Source organism: Branchiostoma floridae, chromosome 10 (assembly GCF_000003815.2).
Source record: "Branchiostoma floridae strain S238N-H82 chromosome 10, Bfl_VNyyK, whole genome shotgun sequence".
In the NCBI taxonomy this organism is placed as follows: Eukaryota; Metazoa; Chordata; class Leptocardii; order Amphioxiformes; family Branchiostomatidae; genus Branchiostoma; species Branchiostoma floridae.
Genome location: NC_049988.1, coordinates 13903795 through 13927712, shown reverse-complemented (window position 1 = coordinate 13927712; position 23918 = coordinate 13903795). Strand labels below are relative to the sequence as shown.

Here is a 23918-nt window from a genome sequence, read left to right as displayed (position 1 = left end):
AGATTTAAAGTACTGTTATACTGTTTCTCATAACTTTTCCTCTGTGTATTTCCAGACCTTTGCCCTACCCTGGGCCCGACACATGAGCTACCTACAGGACATGGCGGATGAAGGGGACGAGTTCGGGGCCGTTGTCATGGAGATAGGGATGACCCTGAGCGGTGCAGTGGGGAGGGTCACACAGGGGACCAGGGCGCTTGGTGATGTCATCCTCATCCCTGTCCTCATTGCCATGGTTACCATTGTGGCATGCCTTGCTATGCGCAAGAGCAATGACAATATGAAATAATTTGGGGAAGTAGAGTATGTCTTGTTTTCCCTTTGTTTCAACCTATGTAATAGCTGATTTTCCCTTTAATACCATCACCATGTATTATATCATATTCAGATAATATGCATTGGTATATATGTGCTTGTATCAGCTTTAGTTTGCAAGGAGTCTTTTGTTAAAAGTTTCAACCTGGATAGCTTGAATAGTGCAAATCATAGCCACAGCTGAAGTCATATGTTATTCCATAGCCACACGAGAAGTAGAAGTCAGGACAGTAGAATGTTTTATCCATATGTAGTGAGTTACAAGTGATACTCAATGTAGTCTTACTTATCAGCAGGACCTGCATTGAGACACAGTGTTAAGGCCTTTGCAACTAGGATGCTAGAACACAGCACAGCTGATAACTAGAACAGCTGGCTTATTTTTTTTAACAAGATTATTCAAAGCAAGGTCACAAGACCACTTCAAGGTAATGAACTAAGATAGCGGTGGACATTTGTTTTGAAGGCTGATAAGTTATAAACAGGAGAGAAACAGGAATCATCGAGAGAGTTCCATAATTTTGCTGTCCAAGGAAAGACACTGTTGTAATGTAGAAGGATGAATTACAGCCTTATATTAGCCAAGAGAGTATATCTATTCAGGAGTAATAGTTTCAAGGTAGGGTCTTTTGAGGCAGTTTGGACATGACCATACAGTGATTATATCAACATGTGTTAACTTACCACCTTGTAATGCAATCAAATATGTTCGTGCCACAAATGTCTACTATTTTCTAGGTTCTGTTGAAGAATAAACGTACTGTATACAATTCATTTTTTCCTCATTACTTTGCACGTGAATCTATTATTTTGTGCTTGACATTAAAGTGCAACAGATGACCATCTGTCCAATTAACTTAAGTACTGCTCAATACTTTCACTGGAAATTAATTAACACTTTGATAAGTTTGATATAAATCCACATCAATGTGAGAACCTCTTTGCAATGTTGTTGTTTTCTACTGTTTGTCAAAGCAAGGACACGATATATCTTATATAGTGCCCTAATGTAGTTAAACAATACGTTAGAACGATAACAGCAAAGCTTAGCCCCCTATTTCTGCAAGTGTAGCCACTTGCCAGGGGCATGGAAAGAAATCATGAAAAAGCAGAGCATTTGCTGCCTTTGGCTAAAACCCTCTAGACAGAATACAGTATCAGTGATTTGATCTTGAGGCCCGGCGCCCAGCCAGAAACCGTGACAATGTCACAATTCTTAATTCCCCTCCCAAGATCTGCCTGGAGCTTACTAAGACTACTAACTGTACAATACATGTGGTATAAAACACGTTCTGAAGGTGCTCCGATGCTCATTAGCACAGAAATTGAAAACCTTGCTTGAGATAAATCATTATTCACACATATTTAAAGGTGACACACGCCGACATTTTTGTACTCATCAGAAAAGGAAGGCAGCAGTTCGGATCTCGCGCGCTTTTTAAAAACTTTTGACCCTTGACCTGTACAGCATGGCAACGTTGAAATTACAATGCGATTTATTGAGTAACCACTGGACAAATATGTATCAAAATGTTATCAAAATTCAATATTTTTGAATGATTATAGTCTATTTATTAAATCTGCGTAAAATGTCGTTTCTTTGTTTAGCTATTCTAGTTGCATTTTGTGCGTTTTGACGCGGTTTCCGGAAGTGAAACTAGAACCGCTGACCCCAGCTAATCGAGACTAAGTCCTAACATCGCGATCGGTAGGATTCGCACACTTCCTCCAGGTTTGAACAAATAAATACAGTTTAGGTGTCATTTGGCATATGCGTCATATATTCATTACAATGGCGCTGCAATATAGGGTGAAGGAATGTGGCACAACATGCCAAGCTTGGTGTTAGATTTCAAGTTGATCTTTGATGCGCAGCATACAGTGGGTCCTACCAGGTACACAAGTGGGATGTTGTGAGGTTGTACATGTGCGTATTATGACGATCCCAACAAATGGTTGAAATACCGTTTAACTTTGCCCATGATAACTTATAAGTAAACTGTAGTAATCCTAGTCATTTTCATTTTTTAAAAATCTGTTTGCCATTATCAATTAGTAATAAAAATGATGTTACATGTAATTTCTGTGATTGAGTTACAGCTCAGTATTCTAAAGATACATTTTAAACCCAGAATTCAAAGTTCACACATATGATACTGCATGAAAACACAGATTTAGTATTACACATTGACAACTTGACTAAGTGGCTGACTCTATCAACTAGTCAATGGACCCATCAATGTACAGCAAGCTTCTGGGATGTGACGTTTGAGACACATGACTGCAGCAACAGGATAGCCTATATCAGCCCCCGTCTCAGTTACATAATCCACATCTTATTCTTCTATTTTGTACAGGTTGATTTTTCCAATTGCACCAGTGAAGGTATGGCCTGGGACTTTGAGTCAAAGCCGGTTGAGATCAAACGAGTTACGGGGATGACTCCAGATGTTTTCACTAGTTTCTATAGAAACAGGCATCCCATAATACTCACCGACATAGTCAGTGCCTGGAAGCCAATCAGAGCTTGGAACCCTGCATATATTAGCCAAGCACTGGCACAGGTGAAGGAGAAATGGACTGTGTTTGTTGCCCATGACAACCAACAGTTTTTGAATCACCCAGAGGTTACGAAAAAGGTGGAAATGACACCAGAAGACCTAGTTGCGGCAGTTTTTAGAACAGAACCTACTCAAAAAGCAGATTTGAAGACCTCGTACAGTGCAGAAAATTTATCACCAGAGGCCTCAAAATTGGATGCAAATGCAGAAAACATCACTGACGTATCTACAACTGATATGAGTACCACGTGTGAACAGGAAGAAAACAGAAGGTATTACTTAAGAAGTCTTAGTATGCCAGAGCCACTATATCAGGACATCTTCATTCACAGCCAAGCTAAACACCTGCTGGACAGTATTTACCAGTTGGCCAATGAGCAGTTTTTGAGTGAGGAGGATTGGACAGACTCTGAAAGCAAAGATGTTGACAAAGAATTTGACAAGTTGGCAGTGAGAGAAAGTGGCAGCCATAACAAAGACAACCCTTGTGAACAAAGTTGCAGTTTAGAAAAGGTTCAAGAAGAAATTGGAGTAGAGACATGCAATTCTACTGGGTGCAAAAAAAATTCAAAGGTAGAAGATGTCACTGATGAACACCCAAGAGAAGCATTGCAGTGCAGTGACTGCAAGAAAGAGGGCGCTTATGAATCATACCAACTGCACGCAGACATGGTTGACTCCAGTTTTGCCCTGATGAAACTCCCCACAAGGTTTGAGATTGGCTGTAAGAGAATCTTCAACCAGAACACCATGCAGCTGTGGCTGGGTAGTGCTGGGAACGTTACACCCCTGCACTACGACAGGAACCACGGCCTGCTCTCGCAGATCGTTGGCTGTAAAGAGCTCGTCCTCTTTTCTCACGAGGACACCAACAACTTGTATCCGTATTCAAGTCTTAGTGACAGGTCCCACACCAGCCGGGTTAATCTCCGAACAACAGACCGAGACGAGGTAGAGCGGTTCCCCAGAGTGGCAGAGGCACAAAGGTACCATTGTGTGCTCAGGCCAGGTGAGCTTCTGTTCTAGTTTTCCTCAGTGTTTTGTTCAAAGTTGTGTCTATTGTTCATTCTATCACCTACGCAGTACTTAGTATGTAGTCTATACTTTGCTCAGAATCTGTGTTCCAATGTTCAAATATGAAATGATATTGGTAAACAAAAGATAAAATTGGATTCATGTCCATAGCCTTTAGGTGTAACGGTGTAGAGATGAAGTATCCAACTGTATTTTATTGTAATGAAAAAAGGAACATCTTTTGTGAAAGCATGCATAGAATTCTCAGATAAAGGAGACTGAAACTAGTATTAGTAGCATGTACCATTATTTTGGCTTGTTGAAAATGTTAAATGTCACTCTCTTGATTGACAGGTGAACTGCTGTATATCCCTCCCTTCTGGTGGCATGATGTGACCTCACTTGACCCCTGTGTGTCTGTGACCCTACCCTGGGACCTGGAAGCACATGAAGAAATCCCAGCATGCATGTGGAGGTGATGACAAGTGGCAAACATGCCTCAATTGTAGAATAAATAAATAACTTCAATTCACTGGATCATATTCCTGTCATAGCAGTGACAGACGATAGAAAATAAATAAAAATAAAAAGGTAACATATTGAAAAGAATCAAGTAATTTCAAGTTGGTAAGTATGCTTAATATAACAACATGACATCAGCTCACATTCTTCACTGACACTTTCATGATATGTATAAATGTCTCCCTGATGATTGACTGACATTCATTTCTATTTGCGCTTAACATCCTTTTCTTCTGATTCTGTATCTTTCAGTTCTGCTAAAATGTGATGGTCTGATAGCTAGCCAGGTCTGATAATGTGTAGATCCTAATCAAAGACTTTTCAAATTCATTGCAAAATCTGCTCTTGCTGGAGCACAATCTTGCAGTAATGTAGGCAAAAATGAGGGACGGTCGGTAATTGTAATAGGTATACCTTCTATAATTCTAATTCTAGTCAGGGATGCCTATTACAAGTCAACCACCACAATCTTGATAATTATTACTTCTAATGCTATTTCTTGTTCTTTTTTGCCACCTGCACTGTTTCCTGCTTTTGTTTTTCACTAATAGTTTATTGTTTGCAGACATCACTTGGAATTCATATCTAAGGAAAAGGATGCTGGGATATGTGACATGGAGGATGCTGGTATTGGTGCTGCAATGCTTGCTGGGACTGCTGCTTACTAATTTCAATAACTGAGTTGAATGTACGACTTTTTTCCTTTTATAACCTTTTGCTCTAGTTGACTTGACACCCTGACATAGGTAGAAAATTTATGTGCTTGACAAATGATTATTGTTGCATTTATAGTTAATTTGTTGTGCCGAACAGTTAAATGAATATTAGTGTATTCCTAGTTTCTCAAAGGTATCAACTGTATATTTGTGTTATGTTATTTTCAACTCCTTTGCTTTGTGTTATCATGCTATTTCTGACTTATTTTCATTCCACAAGCTTTCTTTTGTTTTTTTTTCTTTCACCTCAAGGACTGACATGAACATAACAGACATAACACATTATTGTTGTTATTGATATACAGGTCGTTTATTGTAGTAACATTAACTTTTGAGGGAAAATCATTACAATAACAAGACTTAAATTTTTTGAAAAAATTCTTTTTAATGCTTTAACATGTTAAATCCTATTTGTAAAATGATAGGCTGTGAGTTTACACTCTTTGGCTTGCAAATGTGTGGAGAAAAGTAAATAAAACTTGCTGGTGATTGATAAACAATAAGCAGCTATACTAGCACAGTGATGGGATGTATGGCATAAAATATGAAGGATAATGGAATTGCTTCTTTTCTTAAAAGTTTGCACCTTTGACTCTTTTGTCTTCCTTTTTGACAGCATGCATTTGGAATGTGTGGCTATAAAACCGGTATTGCTTGCAATATATTTATTTATTTATTGGTTTGGCTGCACCGAACACACAGCCAGGGCTGCCCAACTAGCCTATGGCTATTACAAAGGGCTTGCAATATAAACTGAGAATGTTGCACTTATATGTACATGTATCATTACATTAAGAAAGCTGTATGAAATGCAATATGAAAAGGATATTCTGCATGCCTTTAGGATATTTTGTTGTTGAATGGGCACTTATCTAGAAGTACCCTAGTTACAGTTGGAAAGTAATGGTTACAATAGGATGGATTGCTTGCATTTATTCACATTAGCATTTATTGGTGTTTTTTAAGAGTTGTTACCTAAGTAGGGCTTGTTTAAAGTTTAAAGAGTGCTGCTATGTTGTGTTATTGGATTGTTTTAGATGGTTTTATTAGAAATAGAGAAGATTTATCATAACATGTCTTCTGAAGAAAAATTGTGTTGTTTCTTCTTTTTTGTCTGGTCAAACCAATCAACTAACAAATCACAAAGGCCATTACCAATATTGTATAATACTACTGGGCTTTTTGGACCAAGAGTTGAAAATGACCAATGCACAAGCAAACAAACATGCTAAACACCATCCACAAAAAAGTTAACATGCCTGTCCCTGAACACCATCCACAAACAGGTTAACATGCCTGTCCTTGGTGCTGAAAACATCCACACACAAACACAAATGCCCCCAGTGCTGAATGCCATCCACACACAAACACACCTGTTCCTGGTGCTGAATGCCGTCCGCACACAAACAATCTGTCCTTGGTACTGAATGCCATCCACACACAAATGCACCTACCCCTGGTGCTGAACACCTTCCACGCTTTTACACACCTGCCCCTGGTGCAAAACACCATCCACACAAACACACCTGCCCTTGGTGCTGAACACCATGCACACACAGACAGATCTGCTGCTGAACACCATCCACACACAGGTAAACATGCCTGTCCTTGGTGCTGAACACTATACACGGACAGGTTAACAGGCCTATCTGTAAGTTTTATACGAAGAAAGAAAGAGTAAGAGAGGTTACATGCAAAACACCCGCAAACATAACCGTATGGCATATGATGTGTAAAGCAATAAATTCAAAACACCCCCTGAGCAGAATGGGATCATCCACTTTCGTGCGGAATGCTGGGTAAGCAAGATGGCGGACGGTGGCCAAAATAAAAGTACTTTTTCCTGACTTTGAAGACTTTTCACGACTATTACCGCACGCAACGTTGGCACGGGAAGTCTAGTCAAGGTGAGATAACATGTTAGTTGAACTGTTGGCCAGGTTGTCCACATGTGCAATGATTGGAAGCCACGGCCAAATGATAATATTTGAAGGGCCGATCCGGAAGGCGAAGTCGGCCTTGTGGGTCCGGCCTTGTGGGCGGAGTATCGACTATATTCGTACAGCTTTATTTCAACCAAGGACGTTATATCACAAGGATTGAGTTCAGACTCAGTGCCTATTCATCAAGCTTCGATTCATGTGTGAAGAGAGCAATTGACACCTATATATGAATTACCCCTGATTTGCATAGATTCCAGGCTGCGACAAGCATCCCTCTATTGTAACACAAAATTCACTATAATGGTGTTGAAACAACCAGAGGGGCGAGTAAGAACAGAAAGAAACAACACCCCGACTCCCGGGATTCGAACCCGCGCCGAACCCGGGCAGCCGGATCACAAATCCAACGTGCTAACCACAACACCAAAAGCTCAAGAGCTGTTGGCGTGGTCAGTTTGGCAGCGCTAGAACCCCACTGTTACACTACTCCCCCTTTTCTTTTCAAGATTCGTCCTCGAATCTCCGAGATCGACATCCCTGTGTGGCACATACTAGCCTGTTACTCACAGGGCCGGCGTGGGAACCAATGAAACAACCAGAGGGGCGAGTAAGAACAGAAAGAAACAACACCCCGATTCCCGGGATTCGAACCCGCGCCGAACCCGGGCAGCCGGATCACAAATCGAACGTGCAAACCGTTCGGCCAAATGGCTTAAGCCGTTAGGCGTCTTCGGTTTAGCAGTCCTTGAACACCACTGTTAGTCCTTGAACACCACTGTTACAGTGTGACAGGGCAATGACTTGGGTTAGACCTTGGTTTTGAGTGATATTTTGAAGAAGTTCTTGAAGAATTGGAGACAGCTGAATGTCATGCAAACAGCTAGCGCAGAACTAGCAATAGCAGTAACACTTTTACTTGCAATACGTAACGGTTTATAGCTGACTTTACTGGCACAATAATTGACAGTGACACACCAGAACTTAATGTTAGAAGTTTATTTTTAAAACAATAATGTATTTTAAGAGCATCCTTATAAAAAAAATTCTTACCTTCAAGACCCGTTCATACTTTGCTTGCGTAGCGCAAGTGTGCTTGCGTAGCGGAAATAAATAAACGGTGGGGAGGGGGGATCTTTATTCATCGCTACCGTCAAGTCAGATACCAACTCGGAGATTTACAAGATATAACCGTTACTTATTCTATTTAGAAATAACGTTACAGTTTATAAAAATAGAACACGATGATTACTACTCTTGCTTCAGTTGCGTGAATTTTTTTATTCAGACTATGTGGCCTTTTCGGCAAAGCTGTATGCTCTATGACGTCGATTGATTGGCCTTCCCTTCCCCAGCAGTTTGCGACCTGAAAATGCACTAACATGGACTCGATAAGATTGGGAACCTAGATGTACAACGTTAACGTTACATAAACAAATTGATATGAACTTGTCCGCACATGTCTCCGCGTATTCCGGCATGTAGCAAAAGATTTTAGCTTCAGAAGTTCCCCAACGATCTCCAAAAAGTACGGACCTTTCCCCCTCCCACCATTTTGTTGGTTCACGGAGGAAGGCCATCTACGGCATTTTGTTATACTGTGAGCAAAGTTTGAGCTCTGCGATCAGAAAAAAATCAGCTGGGATCTGATCAAAACAATGCAGGAATGCAGAAAAATGGGTCCGTACTTGCATAGAAAAATTTTCACTAAAACAGGAAAATTTGCAAAACTATGTTATAGAGGCATAAATCTGTGCATTTTCTTACATATTTAGCGGCCGAGAATATGAAGAGATTTGGACGAAAAAGTCTGTAAACTCACCCATGATTGTCCTACGACGATCAGATAAACGCCAAAATGTCCGTCATTTCCTCCTCTAAAAGAAGCAGACTTCTGCGCATGACAGAAACGCTCGCCAAATAAGGAAATAGTCGGAAAACAGCTGGATTCCGAGCGAGTCCTCGGGACGACTCGGGCTATCTGACGTCATAGCGTTGCTCATAAATATGTAATTTCCAGCAAAACCCCGCGAAAACCCGCACCGGACGTTCTATACAAAGAAGTACCGCGGCGGGACGGGCACAAAGAAAGGCAGCGGGATTTCGCACGGCGAAACAATAGGCCCAGCGGGGTGTTAACTACGTACACAGTCCTGGTGGTATAACGTCCTTGTTTCAATGTACACGATTCGCAACCTACTTCAAATAGTAATACAGTACATAAAGACATTGTGAGTAGCCACGAGTAGTTTCATCACACAAAACACATGGTTTCAACTGATACTTACATGACACTCCTGCTGAGGCTGAGGGATTTGATCAAGGCTAAAATAAAGGTTGAGAATATTATCATAATGATAAATAGTTTACACATTCAATCATTTATGAATCAATTTTCCCTGTATTTCCAGAACTATTGTAGTTAAGGTTAACGTTTAACGGTATGTTTTGTTGTTTGTGTTATACTGCTACGTATACTAGCTAACAAAGCCTATAAGTTACAACAATTTTCTGAGGTTCAGATTGACAAGGGAAGCATTGCTGCGAGAAATATAGAATTGTAGCTGAAATGTATTTAATTCAAATGGAAAATTAGGCCATTCATGGATCCAACTGCAGGTTAAAAGGTGAAAACCCCTGGCTCTCAGGGGCCCTCCCCTCTGACCTGTGCATGTGCAAAGCCATTCCCTTATTGTGGGATACTCATTTTGAAAGAAAAGCTAAAGAGAAACAAACTAGTTACATGCACATGGTTTTAAACCATTCCTAAATAAGTGAAGTCTCTTTTCTACTCTACTGCACCCTACTGTAGCACTCTGCTCTGTTCTGCTCTGCTTTACTCTCCTCTCCTCTACAATACCATTTTAATGTACTCTACTCTGCTCTACACTATACTACTCTACTGTAGTGTACCCTACATTTTATTTTACATGGATGTAACATGTAACAATGTGATGTCATCTCTGAGTCAGAGTGAACTGAAGCATCATCAGGATGAGTGCAGCACGGCTGGATGTCCTGTGGTCTCCCAGCCACATCAACCAGTTCCTCACGTTCGGCACAGAGATCAGTCTGTATAAGGCTGACCGGATCACACATGGGCAGGTTGTCACTGGCTCCAAGGCTCTGGGTACGTGTCATTGAAATAATTTGCCCCATAGCCTATGTGTATTTGCTGTATGACTGATGGCAATATAAGGGAGCAGAATGACCATGTAAGAATATATTGCAGAGTTGTACTGTAGAAAATATGTTCTAAAAATGGGGAATTTTATCTTAAGGCTTCGTGAAGGTATAGTCTGCAATCAGACAAGTCACAATTGAAGGCTGGGGCCACATTAGCTGCTCCCATATATATATATATAGTCAGTCGTCAATCTGTATATTCTAGTTTTGGTTGTTAAGGACATACCAAAAGTATCAGAGTGCAGTGGCCCTGTTAATCTTCAGCACACTACTACATCCCATATATCATGATGTAATAATTTTCTAAACATTAATTTCCTATCTATAAAAACTCTCTTACCTTGTGTCATCTATCCACACAATGTCTGTGAGGTTTTCAACATTTCCTCAGACTTGTAGAGAGTTCTATAATTGTAAAACTTCCCCATTGTTATGTTTCCCCCACAGCCCAGGGATTGATCCGCCTGTCAGATGACACCACAGCGACTCTGCTGTCCACAAACACAGACATCCAGTACATGAAGTGTGTGGCCTGGTACCCCAAGAAGGAACCTGAGTTTCTGTTAGCGGTGGGACAGGCCAATGGGAGAGTAGTTCTTACTAGGTAAGTGTAGCCTGGCACCTCATGTTCTTATGTCAATCCACATACACAGACATCCAGTACTAATGTGAGGTACTAATCCAGTACAATCATGTACTAATGAAGAATATAGCCTGATGCCTAAGAAGGAACCTACTAGCGGTAGGACAGGCCAATGTTCTTACTAACCTGTGTAGCCTGGTACCACAGGCTCTTAGATAAGATTGCGGTATGGTATTTCAAATATTCAGACATGCAGATTGATACGGATATACACATATTTCCAACATGATATTATCTTGTCCAGAATTCTTCATTTATCAACTTAATATTTTTTTCTGCCCAGTTTTGGTCAAGATGGGGCACATGACCAGTATGGACTGATCGGGAAAGAATTTGGTAAGATTTCACATTTTTACACAATACAAAACACTTTTAGTTTTAACATGATAGTGAAGAATTAAAGTCATAAAGCCAATACTCAGAGCTTAAGATCTTATCAAATATGAGTAAAATGACCTTTAAATTGTGATATAACAGTTATCAGTTGAAGTAAACCACCAACTGTTGTGCAGCTTTCATCATCTCTTTTTATGTTTGCCTTTCAGTTCCTCGACATGCCAGACAATGTAACAGCCTAGCCTGGCATCCAAATGAGTCCAACATGGTAAGGTACATTGCCAAATGCCTGAAATAAGAAAAAATCCACGGAGTCTTGCATATATTTAGATAATTTCACTGTTCACTTTCTCTGTCTCTCAAATTAGTCACCAGTAAAAGAAGGGAAAGACAGTAATTGCCTGTCAGTGTGTGAAGACAGGTTTGAGGCTATGATTGGGGGTTCACATATACTGAAACCTGTACTGACACCCAACCTTAATTGCATTCTGCATTTATAGAATAATTTGCAAAGTCATTCAAAGTATTCAATAGTCTGGTGGATGTTTGTCGTGCCCACTTTTGCTTGTTATAAATTATGTTTCCATCTCCCTTAGCTTTCTACTGAACAACGTCTTTTGTCTAGTGAATGTTTTAGTCATCAATGTTGTTTCTCTTTACCCCACAGCTTGCAGCAGGGTTGGACAAGTACAGATCTGACTCCTCTGTTCTTGTGTGGGACATCAATGCTAAATACAGTAAGTGCTCCTTGCCTTAATTGATTCCTACCCTTCAAGTTCAAAGAACACAAGACTGACCTAAATTGTACAATCCCGTTTGTTTCAGTATTAGGCCATACTAACAGTACGCCCCTTGGGTTTAAGACAAAGGGATGTGTGTGTAAAATGTTGTACATTTGTTACAGTAGCAGACTCTGCTAACAGTCCAGACAAAAGCCGGATCCACAGGGACTCTGTGGGGAGTGGGGAGGGGCCGAGCATGGTCAGCAAACCTCTCGTCGAGCTGGGTGAGTGGAAAGCAGATTTCATGTTGTATGTTGTTGGTCTGTAATATTGCTGTGACTTTATTATTGTATGGTACACAAATATGACTCAATCATATTCAAAAATATTCATATTCAAAAAGAATCAGTAAGGAATTTCAGCCACAAGGGCTGATTGCCACCTAATTTCATTAAAGTAGATAGTGATATTCAATGATGTAGGTATTGTAGCATATGTGGGATAGTTCTATACCAATCTGCATTTTAAGAGTTTGTTAGACAGATCTCTAGAGTAGAGTGTGGAATGTTCCAACTATGTAAGATTTTATAAAATATATGTACTGGCATTGCACAACTGGTATAGCCCCATTGATTGTAACAAGCCTTTCAAGCATGTGTAACATTTCTGTACCATTCTTTCTCATTCTGCTGTAAGTATGTAATTATTCATACAACTTGGAAAGCATTTTCTTGTAAAGCTGGCCATAGAGTCATACATTTGTATTGTTTTCAGGTGCGTCGGAGACGGCTCTGTCGCTGGCTTGGTTCACCCACGAGTCCAAGACCCTGCTAGTTGGCATGAACAACAAGTTTCTGAAGATATTTGACCTTCGAGGTCTGTATCAAGAGTCTGTCATATATGAAGTAGAACAAGCGTGGTAACAACACTTGACATGGTAGAGGTTGATATTCCTAAAATCAATCTCTGAATTAAAAAAGAAATTATTGTTGTTGTAAGTGGTGTCCCTCCTGTTGAAGATGTACTGTAAGAGTCTTTCGTTTTTTGATGGGGCCAACTAAAGTAATAATGATTTTTTACTTCGAGCAAATGGAAAGGACGTCTGCTAGGATAGCTGTATTGTAACGTGTTTGGAAAGATACTAGCATTTTGGGCAAATCTGAAAAAGGAAAATGTGTATTTTTGCCATATTTTGATATTTTGTCCCCCTCTTCAGATGTTTCTAGACCAGTTAATGTAGCACTGACTAAGGCAGTGTACGGTGTGGCTATAGATCCACATGTGGACACCAGGATTGCTTCTTATGTGGAGGTAAAGTAGTTACCCCTTCATCTGTATGCTTTGACATTTAAGGTATTCATTAAACATACTCATATGGCATTAAGAAAACTTGCAAAATGTATGTCTACACACTTACTGATGTAGTATGCATGCCTGCTTTGCAGCGCATAGCTACAGTATGTGTTTGATACAATGTATGGAAAAAAATTGTCCATCCTGCCTCGATATCTTTAACATGTGTGTTTCCTTTTCATCTTGTTATGTTCGATGCTTGGCATAAAAATGCTACAAAGAGTATGACAAAAAATTCAGTACACTTCTTATCTTGATGTACTTCTGTCTTTTTCAGGGCCAAGTGTCTATCTGGGACACCCGTGTGTTTGAGAAACCCGTGCTGACCCTTACAGAGCAGAGGCATATAGCAAAAATAGCCTGGAGTCCCACTAGGTGAGCCTTTGATCCTACAGGACTCCCCATTGATTGTTAGTTTGAAACAATGTGTCTAAGTTTTACCTGATGTCTTAGCAGCTTAAAGTACTCTTTAACAAAAGTCAAACATTGTAATTTAAACTTTTAAAACATTTCTATCATGATGCCAGTGATCATATTTCCTTCTTGACGATATTTGACTCTATAGATAATTCAATAACTCAATTTGTACCAGATTGCAGAATGATATATTTGTAATAGTGGAGTTTGCACATGTGCGGAGTACAAAAATTGCCTGCATCACAGGGGGTGATTACAGTATTTCAGCCAACGTTCAAACATGTTCCATACGTTTGAATGTGTATGTTAACGCGAAGTCCATTCTTAGAGTATGTTCAAATTGTGCAGGAATGGTGTAAATAACCACCTATGTGATGCAAGCAGTTTTGTAGTCTGCGGAAATGTAAATTTGTGTATTGCATCCCTGTATGTTTAGATATGGACTGCTAGGCATCTCCTGTAAGGACAGCCCAGTGGTTAAGCTGTACGACATCCAGCACTCAGGAGTAGGGGGTGATGACTATGAACCTGCCATCATTGAGAGATCAGTACAAGGTGAGTAGAAACACTAGAAGATTTTCTATAACAGCAACAATTTATAGTTAGCTGTTTTATATCATAGGAAGGATTTTGTTAGAAGGCAGATGACTAGAAGATAAAGTATGATGGATATATAGTCCAGGGGCATAGCTGAAAAATGATAAAATTTAACAAGTATAGACATGGGGGCCTCTTACTCTCACTATATCAATTTTGTGGCATTTTTGGCCGTCTTCAGACACACTTTTGCTTTGCACTTGGCAGAGCTTCGCTTGCTTTTTCAAAGTGAAACCAAATTTTCTTGTATGATGTTTGAACTGATATTGGAACCAATGGGTTTAATTAAAAAAACAACTTTATGCAATAATGTGCCTGAAAAACATTTTCCACCTTTCTGTCTGCTGCAACGAATTCTACAGTGCTTTTATTATCACCAGTCACCCCCAGTTATGAATGACCTTGTCACGTTCTGTTGTTGTGTTCCCAGCGTGTGGCGAGGAGTCCCTGTCGTCCTTTGCGTGGCACCCCACCCACGAGAACCGCATGATGATCATCACCACCAAAGGCAACATGACGGATCTCACTGTGTTTGAGAGAATATCACTGGTAGGAACAAGCAATGCTACCACCAAATGGCAAGCCTTGTGCCACGGAAATCAATCATTCTTCAGAAAGATTAAGAATAACAATTGGTTGTATGTAAAGTTTTAGTACTTGTTTAGTTTTAGTAATTGAATCAAGAGTTTTAAAGAAAGGCAATGTGATTTGTTCCTGGAAACTTGTGGAAAATGTTTCATCAGAAGTACATATATGAGTCTCGCGAAATGAGCAATCGCGATGATGTTACAGTGACGACTGGCAGGCAAACAGCAGTTGGAAGACAAAAGATAAATTTATATATCAATTTTTATTTCAGCTGCAAATTTGAATATTAATGGTAATCCAATCTCTCATCTCACCTCCAATCTGCTGACGTAGAATAAAATCATAGAATATCCCGGATGTAAACAAAAACAGTGATTGCTCGAATGAGTCTCAGTACTAAACTGGAACATTTGGGTCTTCCTCCTTTCCTTGTCCATCCCATCTTGCTTTTCTATTACCTATCCTTCACTCCCACTTTGCTCTTCCCCCTCCTGCTATTCACCCTTATGTGGCAGACAGTGACCATGATATTTCTGTCCCTGCTAGTCGTGGTCGCCTCACTCCAGTATTTTTACCTGGGCTTGTGGTAAGAGGTTACATCACATGACAGCCCACCACACTTGGATTTACTTTCGCCTGTCATTCTCTACTCTTCCCCTCCTGCTGTACACCCCTGTAACCAAGACAATGATATTTCTGTCCCTGCTAGTCGTGGTCGCCTTACTCCAGTATTACCTGGGCTTGTGGTAAGAGGTTACATCACATGACAGCCCACCACACTTGGATTTACTTTCGCCTGTCATTCTCTACTCTTCCCCTCCTGCTGTACACCCCTGTAACCAAGACAATGATATTTCTGTCCCTGCTAGTCTTGGTCGCCTTACTCCAGTATTACCTGGGCTTGTGGTAAGAGGTTACATCACATGACAGCCCACCACACTTGGATTTACTTTCGCCTGTCATTCTCTACTCTTCCCCTCCTGCTGTACACCCCTGTAACCAAGACAATGATATTTCTGTCCCTGCTAGTCTTGGTCACCCCACTCCAGTATCACCTGAGCCTGTGGGAAGAGGTTACATCACATGACAGCCCACCACACTTGGCTTTTCTATCACCTATTATTCACCCCTATGTGACAGACAGTGACAATAATATTTCTGTCCCTGCTAGTCCTGGTCACCCCACTCCAGTATTACCTGGGCCTGTGGTAAGAGGTTACATCACATGACAGCACATCCCACCTGTACAGCTGAAGATGACATCTCCATCAAGATGAAGAGAAGAGCACGCAATGGTTACGGCTTACAGGTGTGCTGCTTTAATTTGCTATGCTAACATTTCATTTTGTGGATTGTTAAATGTATATGTATATGTTTATTATTATCTGTTATCTTGATATTCAGTTATATTAATACATTCGAGATAAATTGGTTATGGAGTAAGGTAGCTAAAAGAAGGGTGACAGGTAGTCACTTGTTGTCACATATTGACCCCTTTATTGTTGCCATATTGTGAAGTGTTAGTTTGTTGCTTGGATGGTAAAAAAGTTACTAATAGATTCTGGTAGCTTTTCTCACAAGGTAATATATATAAACTCTGTATTGGTGAAGTGTGCTCTTTCCTGCCCCTTGATGACTAATGTTTTTCCTCTAGACTGACCAAATCTCCAGGAATGCAGACATGGCCCCAGAAGACAGTGATATCAGGACCCTCTGGCACTGGCTGGACTATATCCTTTCTGATGTGATACTCCATACTTTATGTTTTACAACTTTAATGGATTGAATTGTTTCAGACCTTAAAGTTGCCATGCCACCTTTATCTGCTAGATGGATCTGTTGGTTGGCACTGCAGTGGAAATGCACTTCTACAGGGGCCTATTTCATCATCTTTGTTCCAACATCTACTAGTATAACATTTTGAAGTTGGACTATCACTTGTATTTTTAATTGGTGGTCTGTTTCATGTCATAACTTTTTCAAAATCAGTAAAAATAACAAGGTGCTGCGTGGTGAATTTCTGTCAATCTCAGGACCCCCTATGATAAAATCCTACCTAAAAGCTTGATTTATATTTTGCCTTTACCCACCCACTGGCGCAATGACTGTAAATACTGTACATATTGCCTGTCTTTCCTGTACATGTTGTGCCCAGTGAAATATTAGCTGTTCATTGAGATAAACAGGTTTGAAATTAGCCTTAACCCCCACACTGGTGCGAGGGCTGCGTGATGAAGGCAAGATCCGGACGGTCGGGAAGGGCGGGTTCAAGTACCACGGGGTGAAGTCTGTGATCAAGGGAGAGACCAACATGGCGGGGGTGTGTATGAAGTCGGACCTGCACTACGGTACCCTGGCCGCAGGGGTGGACAAACGTACCATCGTGCACACCTACAGGAGTGAAGACAGGTGAGGCACTGGGTTCTTAAAGTCACTGTACTTATTGTTAAAGCTTTTATTACATGTACGGGTATGTATTGTTCATACAACATGGTGGCAGTCTGTCTGTCAATACAAGAAACAAGCAAGTCATTTTACCAAATTAGCATGAAAGTTTCTTCTGTTGTTAGAATACATTTATAGGAAAATGCTAAGTTTTGCATCCAGCACTGGAATTTAGTTCATCCAAAAATTTAGAGGGTAAGTCCCTATAGTGTTAATTCTAGTGTTAGATGTAAAGTGTTAGCATTTTTTTATAGTTTTTGCAAAATTGATTTTGAAACTGAAATACATACACGGGTGAATTATGAAGTTCAACAGCATATTTTACACTTATGAGCTTATTATATAGAAGATTGGTGTGCAGGTGCTTTTAAACATTCTTTCTAATTTGAAGTAAATGTGGCTAGTTTGGGCAACACACCTGAAATGATGATGATGAAAATATGACATTTGTTTTACTTAATCTGTTGTTTTTATCATGGATTGATCAATGATATTGATATCGACGGGCCAAGTTTAGAAGAATATGATGTACTTGGAAAGAAAAATCAAGTAAAAACCTAACTTGAAGTTGAAGATAACTTTATCAATGATGACAGTTACCGGTAGCCATGGAATGATGATGGAAGTCATGTTGGTGATGGTAACCATGGTGATGGTTACCATGGTGATGGTATTAAAAGCACCTGCTTCAGTGCAGTGCTCTTTACTTCAGACGCTTTGTTGATGGCAGGAAATCCATTTGTTCCTTCGTCAGTGCAGACAGGTTTGGGATGTCAACTTTGTTGTTTTTGACGGTGGTGGCTTGGTGCTGGTCACACAGTTCATTTTTTACCATCGAACATGGCTTATAGACTGAAGTATTTTCTCTTAACTCATTGTGCAAGACCCGGAATACCGTATTCCAAAAAAAAATCAGTTGCCCTCCTTTCTCAGTCGTAGTAAGATGTAAGGCCAAGGATGATGAAAAATGTTAATGTTGCATAACGTAAAACAAATTTAGTCTGGTGTAGCTGTTGAGAAACATACAAAAAATATCTTGTACAGTAGTAGACTGTTAACCTGGTAATTTTATTTCAATCCATTGTCCATTTATCTACTTAGGTCACGAGCATTGCAGCTGTGTGGGTGGAACTTTGAGAAAGAGTTCCGCGCTTTAGAGGACCATTTGGAAAGGTACCTAGACTTTCACTATACAAAATCAGTCATGATAGTTGATACACGCTTGTTTTCTGCCTTCACAATACTGATACATTGATGAACTCTTTCTACTTTTATTCTTTTTACCTTTAATGATTATATACCTAAGCTTCTTCCTATGCTCTGTGTGTGTGTCACTGTGTGTGTGCATGTGTGTGTGTGTTTGTGTGTGTAAAAAATTGAATCTGAAGCAATGTTAAAAAGGGTCACCAAGAGTCCAAATCCAGTTGTTATTAAAGCATACAACTCACAAACAGAAGTAAATTCACAAGTCATTCATGCCATAGTGCTAGCCCCTATTTTCTGTCTGTATGTGTTAAACTCTGTATCCATTCTTGCAGACTTGAGGGTGAGGGTGAATACGAGCGAGCTGCTGCTATAGCCTTGTTTAACCTGAAGATCCGACGAGCCATCCAGACCCTGAACAAGGGAGCAACAAGTGCCGCACACAGCGAGGATGGTAGGCCTGTTGTATCTATATTTACAAAATGTATATAGCCGGTATAATCACCCTTCGACGTGACTCATCAACTTAGTTGTCTTAAACCAGACTGTTATTCCTTGGTTGATGAATTTTCATGTTGAAGTACTATCTTCAATTAGTTGTTCATTCAGAGCAATAATGACCAATGAAAATTTGTTTTCATCAGTTCAGTTAGGGGACCCTCCATAACTACTTTCCACCACCATTCAGGTGTGATTGTTTAAGGCCCTATCTAGGGCATATTGCACCTGGCTTATAAAGGCCAGAACACTTTGTACTTCTGTTAATTCCTATATATAGCTATCACTGAAGAAGCCACACCTGGCAAAACATGTATGCGTGTGGGCTTGAATAAAGTTTCTATGCAGGAACTATGCAGCTCCAGCACCCTTTCTGAAGATGTGGCATAAGTGTGTGCACTTGACTTTAGGTTTTCCACTAGTATATTGCCTCCCGAACCATTCAGAGCACACAAATAATGCTGTTTTCTTCCATGTTTAGCTGGAGACCTGAACTTGAACGTGGTTGCCATGGTGTTGTTGGGGTACACAGATGTTGTTTTTTCCCTGTGCAGCTGGGGACCTGAACTTGAACGTTGTTGCCATGGCGTTGTCGGGGTACACAGACGAGAAGAACACCCTGTGGCGGGAGATGTGCGGGTCCCTGCGGACCCAGCTGGGACACCCCTACCTGCGCGCCATGTTCGCCTTCCTCACAGAGGAGGCAGAGGGCTTCCAGGATGTGCTGGTGAGTTATGGCCTTTTATAACCTTTTGTTTCATACTAATGTATTTCACTTTGTCTTCTGGGTACCAAACTTTCACGGTCTGAGAAAATTTAACTTATTCTTGGAACTAAAGGTTCGAGGTGGCAGCAGGTGCGTATGAAAAAGTCTGTTGTATTATTTGTTATCTGTAATGATAAGTTCACGTTACAGTCGTCACCGTGAAAACTGTGAACATAAAAGTACATTGAAAAAATCAGGAATTACAGTATTAGTACCGCTAGTTTGGTTACTATCTTCTTCATTTGTCACTTTTTCAAGTAGCTAGTAGATCACAATCGTCTTTCAACTTAGAACAATTCAAAATTGCAGCATACATGTATCTTTGCAATCCTGTAACTATGTACAGTATAGAGGATTGTGACAAAACACACCACCAAAACGTCAGAAAAAAAACAGTTACATTAGATGTACATTGGGTACATTTATTACTGCTCACTATAGAAAACCAGTTGATTGATTATCAGATCTACAATAAGTGTGTTAGTCTATAATTCTTTGCATGAAGAGCAAAAAAGGTACCTGCCTTTTATGTTTTTGGTTTGACTGACAAGACTGTCTACTAGCATGTGACATGCTATTATGAAGGGCTGACCTTTGAGGTAGAAACGGATATGAAGATATTACCAATAACGCAGCATATTGACTTTCAGCTCCTAATAGGAGGAATGGTTGAGACTGACATGATCTTGTTTTTGCCCTTGCAGAATGAGTCAGGCCTCTTCATCCAGGACAGAGTGGCCTTTGCCTGCACATTCCTCCCTGATGGACGGGTAAGTCACTGTTTTAAAAAGTTTTTGAAAAAAAACGTTCATTGCAAATGTAATGCAACTGAATACAAAGAAGTAGCTATCAATCTTCTTTTTTGGCAAGTAGTTAATTGCTAGAGACACCATTTCTGGAAGCTTTGTGTTTCCTAACTGAAGTCTACAAAATTCATTCTTCTTTGGAGGCAATTAGAGCTCTTATTTATATTGTAGGCAAATACTAAAATGCCAATTGTTTTCTATCAATGGGGAGAGACCAAGTTTTTAAGGGATGTAATGGAGGTATTGTTTTGGCCATACTACTTGGTGCTGAGAGATGAATGGGGATATATCTCAAGAACCGCTGGAGGGATTTTCGTGTCATTTGGTAGGTGGGTAGGTGGTTATAGTGTGTTGATGAGGGTCAATTTTGGGCCCCCTGTTTGTTGAACTTGTTGTGAATGAAATAATGGTGTTGTCCCCAGCTGGTGGAGTATCTGGATGTATTTGTTGTGAATGAAAAAATGGTGTTGTACCCAGCTTGTAGAGTACCTCGATGAGCTGACCTGTGAAATGGTGAAAAAGGGAAACCTGGAGGGGATCCTGTTGACCTCCTTTTATGTACATGTATTTGTTGTGAATGAAACAATGATTATGTACATGTATTTGTTGTGAATGAAACCATACTGTTATCCCCAGCTTGTGGAGTACCTCGATGAGCTGACCTGTGAGATGGTGAAGAAGGGGAACCTGTAGGGAATCCTGCTGACATCCTATTATGTACATGTATTTGTTGTAAATGAAACCATGCTGTTATCCCCAGCTTGTGGAGTACCTAGATGAGCTGACCTGTGAGATGGTGAAGAAGGGGAACTTGGAGGGAATCCTGCTGACCGGGCTGACCAAGGACGGCATTGACCTGCTGGAGAACTATGTGAACAGCACGGCGGACGTGCAGACAGCCTGCCTCGCCATGGTGCAGGCCTGCCCTAGCGATGTGTCAAAGGACACCCGTGTGCAGCAGTGGATAGAGAGGTTTGTTTGTTTGTTTACTTGTTTGTTTGTTTGAACCTTGTGCACGGCGAACGTGCAGACTGCCTGCCTTGCTATGGTACAGGCCTGCCCCAGCAACGTGTCAAAGGACACCCGCGTGCAGCAGTGGATAGAGAGGTAGGGCAAGGACTTTATTGCATGAACCCAGATGATATCACTCACCCAGCTTGCGTACGACTTAACAGAACTGTTCATGTTCTTGAGCTATGGAAATTTCTGTGTCTGATGAACATGTAGGTCTGTCACAACCAGGGGAAGATTGATGTAAGTCCATTGATTGTTGCTGGGACTTAATTTTGCAGTACGGGGTGCAAGAAGGTTTTCGAGATGTTTTAAGGTTGCGGGTGAAACAATTTTGTGGCACAATACTGGTAGAAGTAGTAGTAGTAGTATAGATTCATGTTGTCATGATTTTGCAATGGAGAGGTCTCAACAAAAATAGAAACACCAAACATTTTGACATTAAACTTAACTGTAGGCCTAGGTCTTTAGGGAGCCAACCTGGCATGAGATCACTCCAATTTACACTTTTTATTGTTTTGAATCGCATTTTAAATTATACTAATCAATCACACTTCCAATCTGCACAGTTACCGCAGCTTGCTGGACTCGTGGCGGTTCTGGCACCAGCGGGCGCAGTTCGACGTCCACAGGAACCTGATCGACCCGGCCGTCAAACCCCCGCAGCAGGTCTTCGTCAGCTGCAACTTCTGCGGGAAGTCTGTCTCCTCCAACATGCTGGCTTCAGGTCTGATGACGTTCACCAGTGATCATTGATGACTATGTAACGATGGAGGGGACTGTTTTAATGTGGCTTGTAACTGGACATGGTTGCTTTTGTGCACATGATCTGAAAGAAACTGGTGCATGTAGTTGTGCTTCTTCTATGGCATTATGGCCCAAACCATTCTATTACCTTGGTTGTTAGACTATCTATAGTATAAATTCAGCAAGAATATGAAAACAAAGTCTGGAGGAAATCAAGACTACATTCAGTCCAATGACCAAGTAAAAAATAAGATTGGTGGCCTTTATTTTAAAACTTATTCTGATATATTTGTCTTGAAGGTCATAATTATCTGTCACTTGATGGGTCGCAGTCTTGTTTTCTTAATTAAGATACTGACTTTGTTCTGTCAATGTACTTTTAGGACGGGCAAGAGGACGACCTATGGGAATGCGCTATGGTAGTCCGCAGAAGTCCAAGGTATGTATACTAGGTTATTCTAGAAATGAGACCAAAAAAAGCACAGAGGTACACATTGTAAAATATTTCACTGTTCAGCGACAGCATCCATTGAGTCATGCCTTTTGTAGTGTAGGGTGAACTTGGGAGGATAAATTTAATTTTTCTGTGACAAAATGTTTCTTCAAAAGAGATATACAAAATCTTGCAGCCTAGAATCCATTGAATTCTTCATGTACCAGTGGCTCCAGTTTTCCCCAAAGGTTGCTTCCATGTTAATTTTAGAATATATTTGGCCCTTATGTCCTGTATTATCTCAAGAATCAAATTATTCTCAGAAGCAAATGTAATGGGGGATGAAATATAATATATAATACCTATCTGAACCCTGTTACCTTACCATTATGAGGACCTTGATTTCCTGATAATGACCTTAACGTCTCCCTCACAGATCAGTAGCTGTCCTGGGTGTAGAAAACCGCTGCCACGGTGCGCCCTCTGTCTCATGAACATGGGAACTGCATCAGGCACTAATCATGCTGCTAAACCCAACAAGGAAGAAAAGCAAGGTAAGGAAGGGGTTATAGATAGTATTTGTGATTCAAGAAGGATTAGTGTGATGCTATTGATAACATTCATGTATGGCACAAATTGCAACATTGGAATAGGTTTGATTTGATATCATTTTTCTTCATAGATGATTTATTAAAGATTGATAGATTCAGTACAAAGTGAAAATACACTGCTAGATTCAAATTCAGTATGCCTGTTGGATTGATAAGTATGAGAGAGGGTTACGTTTTGCTTTTTTTCTTGCAGTTTTTTTCCGGCTCTTTCCATTAACTGTGCTTGAAGTCTCTTCCTAAAAAAAATTCTGAAGAGAATGTAACTGAGAGGGACACATATCTTTGTATTTAACCTCCATGTATTTTGCTCCCAGATTATTCTAAAGAAGCGAAGCAGAACAAGTTTGGGAGCTGGTTCACCTGGTGTCAGACCTGCGAGCATGGAGGACATGCAGACCACATGATGGAATGGTTCAGGTAGGAAAAATACCTACATTTTTTGTATTTCACATGTGGAACAGGCCTGATTCATGTTATTTTGGGCTGTT

The 23918-nt window shown here is 40.4% G+C and overlaps 3 protein-coding genes across 3 annotated transcripts in view; all 3 read left to right on the top strand.

Moving 5' to 3' along the window:
• Positions 1–311, top strand: part of LOC118424918 — a 15061-nt gene extending 14750 nt beyond the window's left edge. Inside the window, exon 9 of the mRNA XM_035833724.1 lies at positions 56–311. Coding sequence (XP_035689617.1) covers positions 56–289 — 234 coding nt within the window. The 3' untranslated portion in view covers positions 290–311. The remainder of the gene's footprint in view (positions 1–55) is intronic.
• Positions 312–2676: 2365 nt separating this feature from the next.
• LOC118424716 lies at positions 2677–5704 on the top strand. The gene is made up of 3 exons (XM_035833398.1): positions 2677–3885; positions 4245–4365; positions 4978–5704. The coding sequence occupies exons 1-3, from the start codon at positions 2703–2705 to the stop codon at positions 5078–5080; spliced, it is 1407 nt and encodes a 468-aa protein (XP_035689291.1). The 5' UTR covers positions 2677–2702; the 3' UTR covers positions 5081–5704.
• Positions 5705–6899: 1195 nt separating this feature from the next.
• LOC118424917 (GATOR complex protein MIOS-A-like) overlaps positions 6900–23918 on the top strand; it is a gene marked incomplete in the record, with an annotated part of 17633 nt that continues 614 nt past the window's right edge. The window contains 24 exon segments of the mRNA XM_035833723.1: positions 6900–7035; positions 10041–10198; positions 10702–10858; positions 11181–11233; positions 11443–11501; positions 11901–11970; positions 12138–12239; positions 12730–12831; positions 13172–13266; positions 13586–13683; positions 14162–14280; positions 14753–14871; positions 16082–16219; positions 16565–16640; positions 17124–17319; positions 18457–18528; positions 18894–19012; positions 19611–19783; positions 20527–20592; positions 21389–21600; positions 22209–22366; positions 22770–22825; positions 23256–23373; positions 23745–23847. Of these exon segments, the coding sequence (XP_035689616.1) occupies positions 10063–10198; positions 10702–10858; positions 11181–11233; positions 11443–11501; positions 11901–11970; positions 12138–12239; positions 12730–12831; positions 13172–13266; positions 13586–13683; positions 14162–14280; positions 14753–14871; positions 16082–16219; positions 16565–16640; positions 17124–17319; positions 18457–18528; positions 18894–19012; positions 19611–19783; positions 20527–20592; positions 21389–21600; positions 22209–22366; positions 22770–22825; positions 23256–23373; positions 23745–23847 (2597 nt within the window).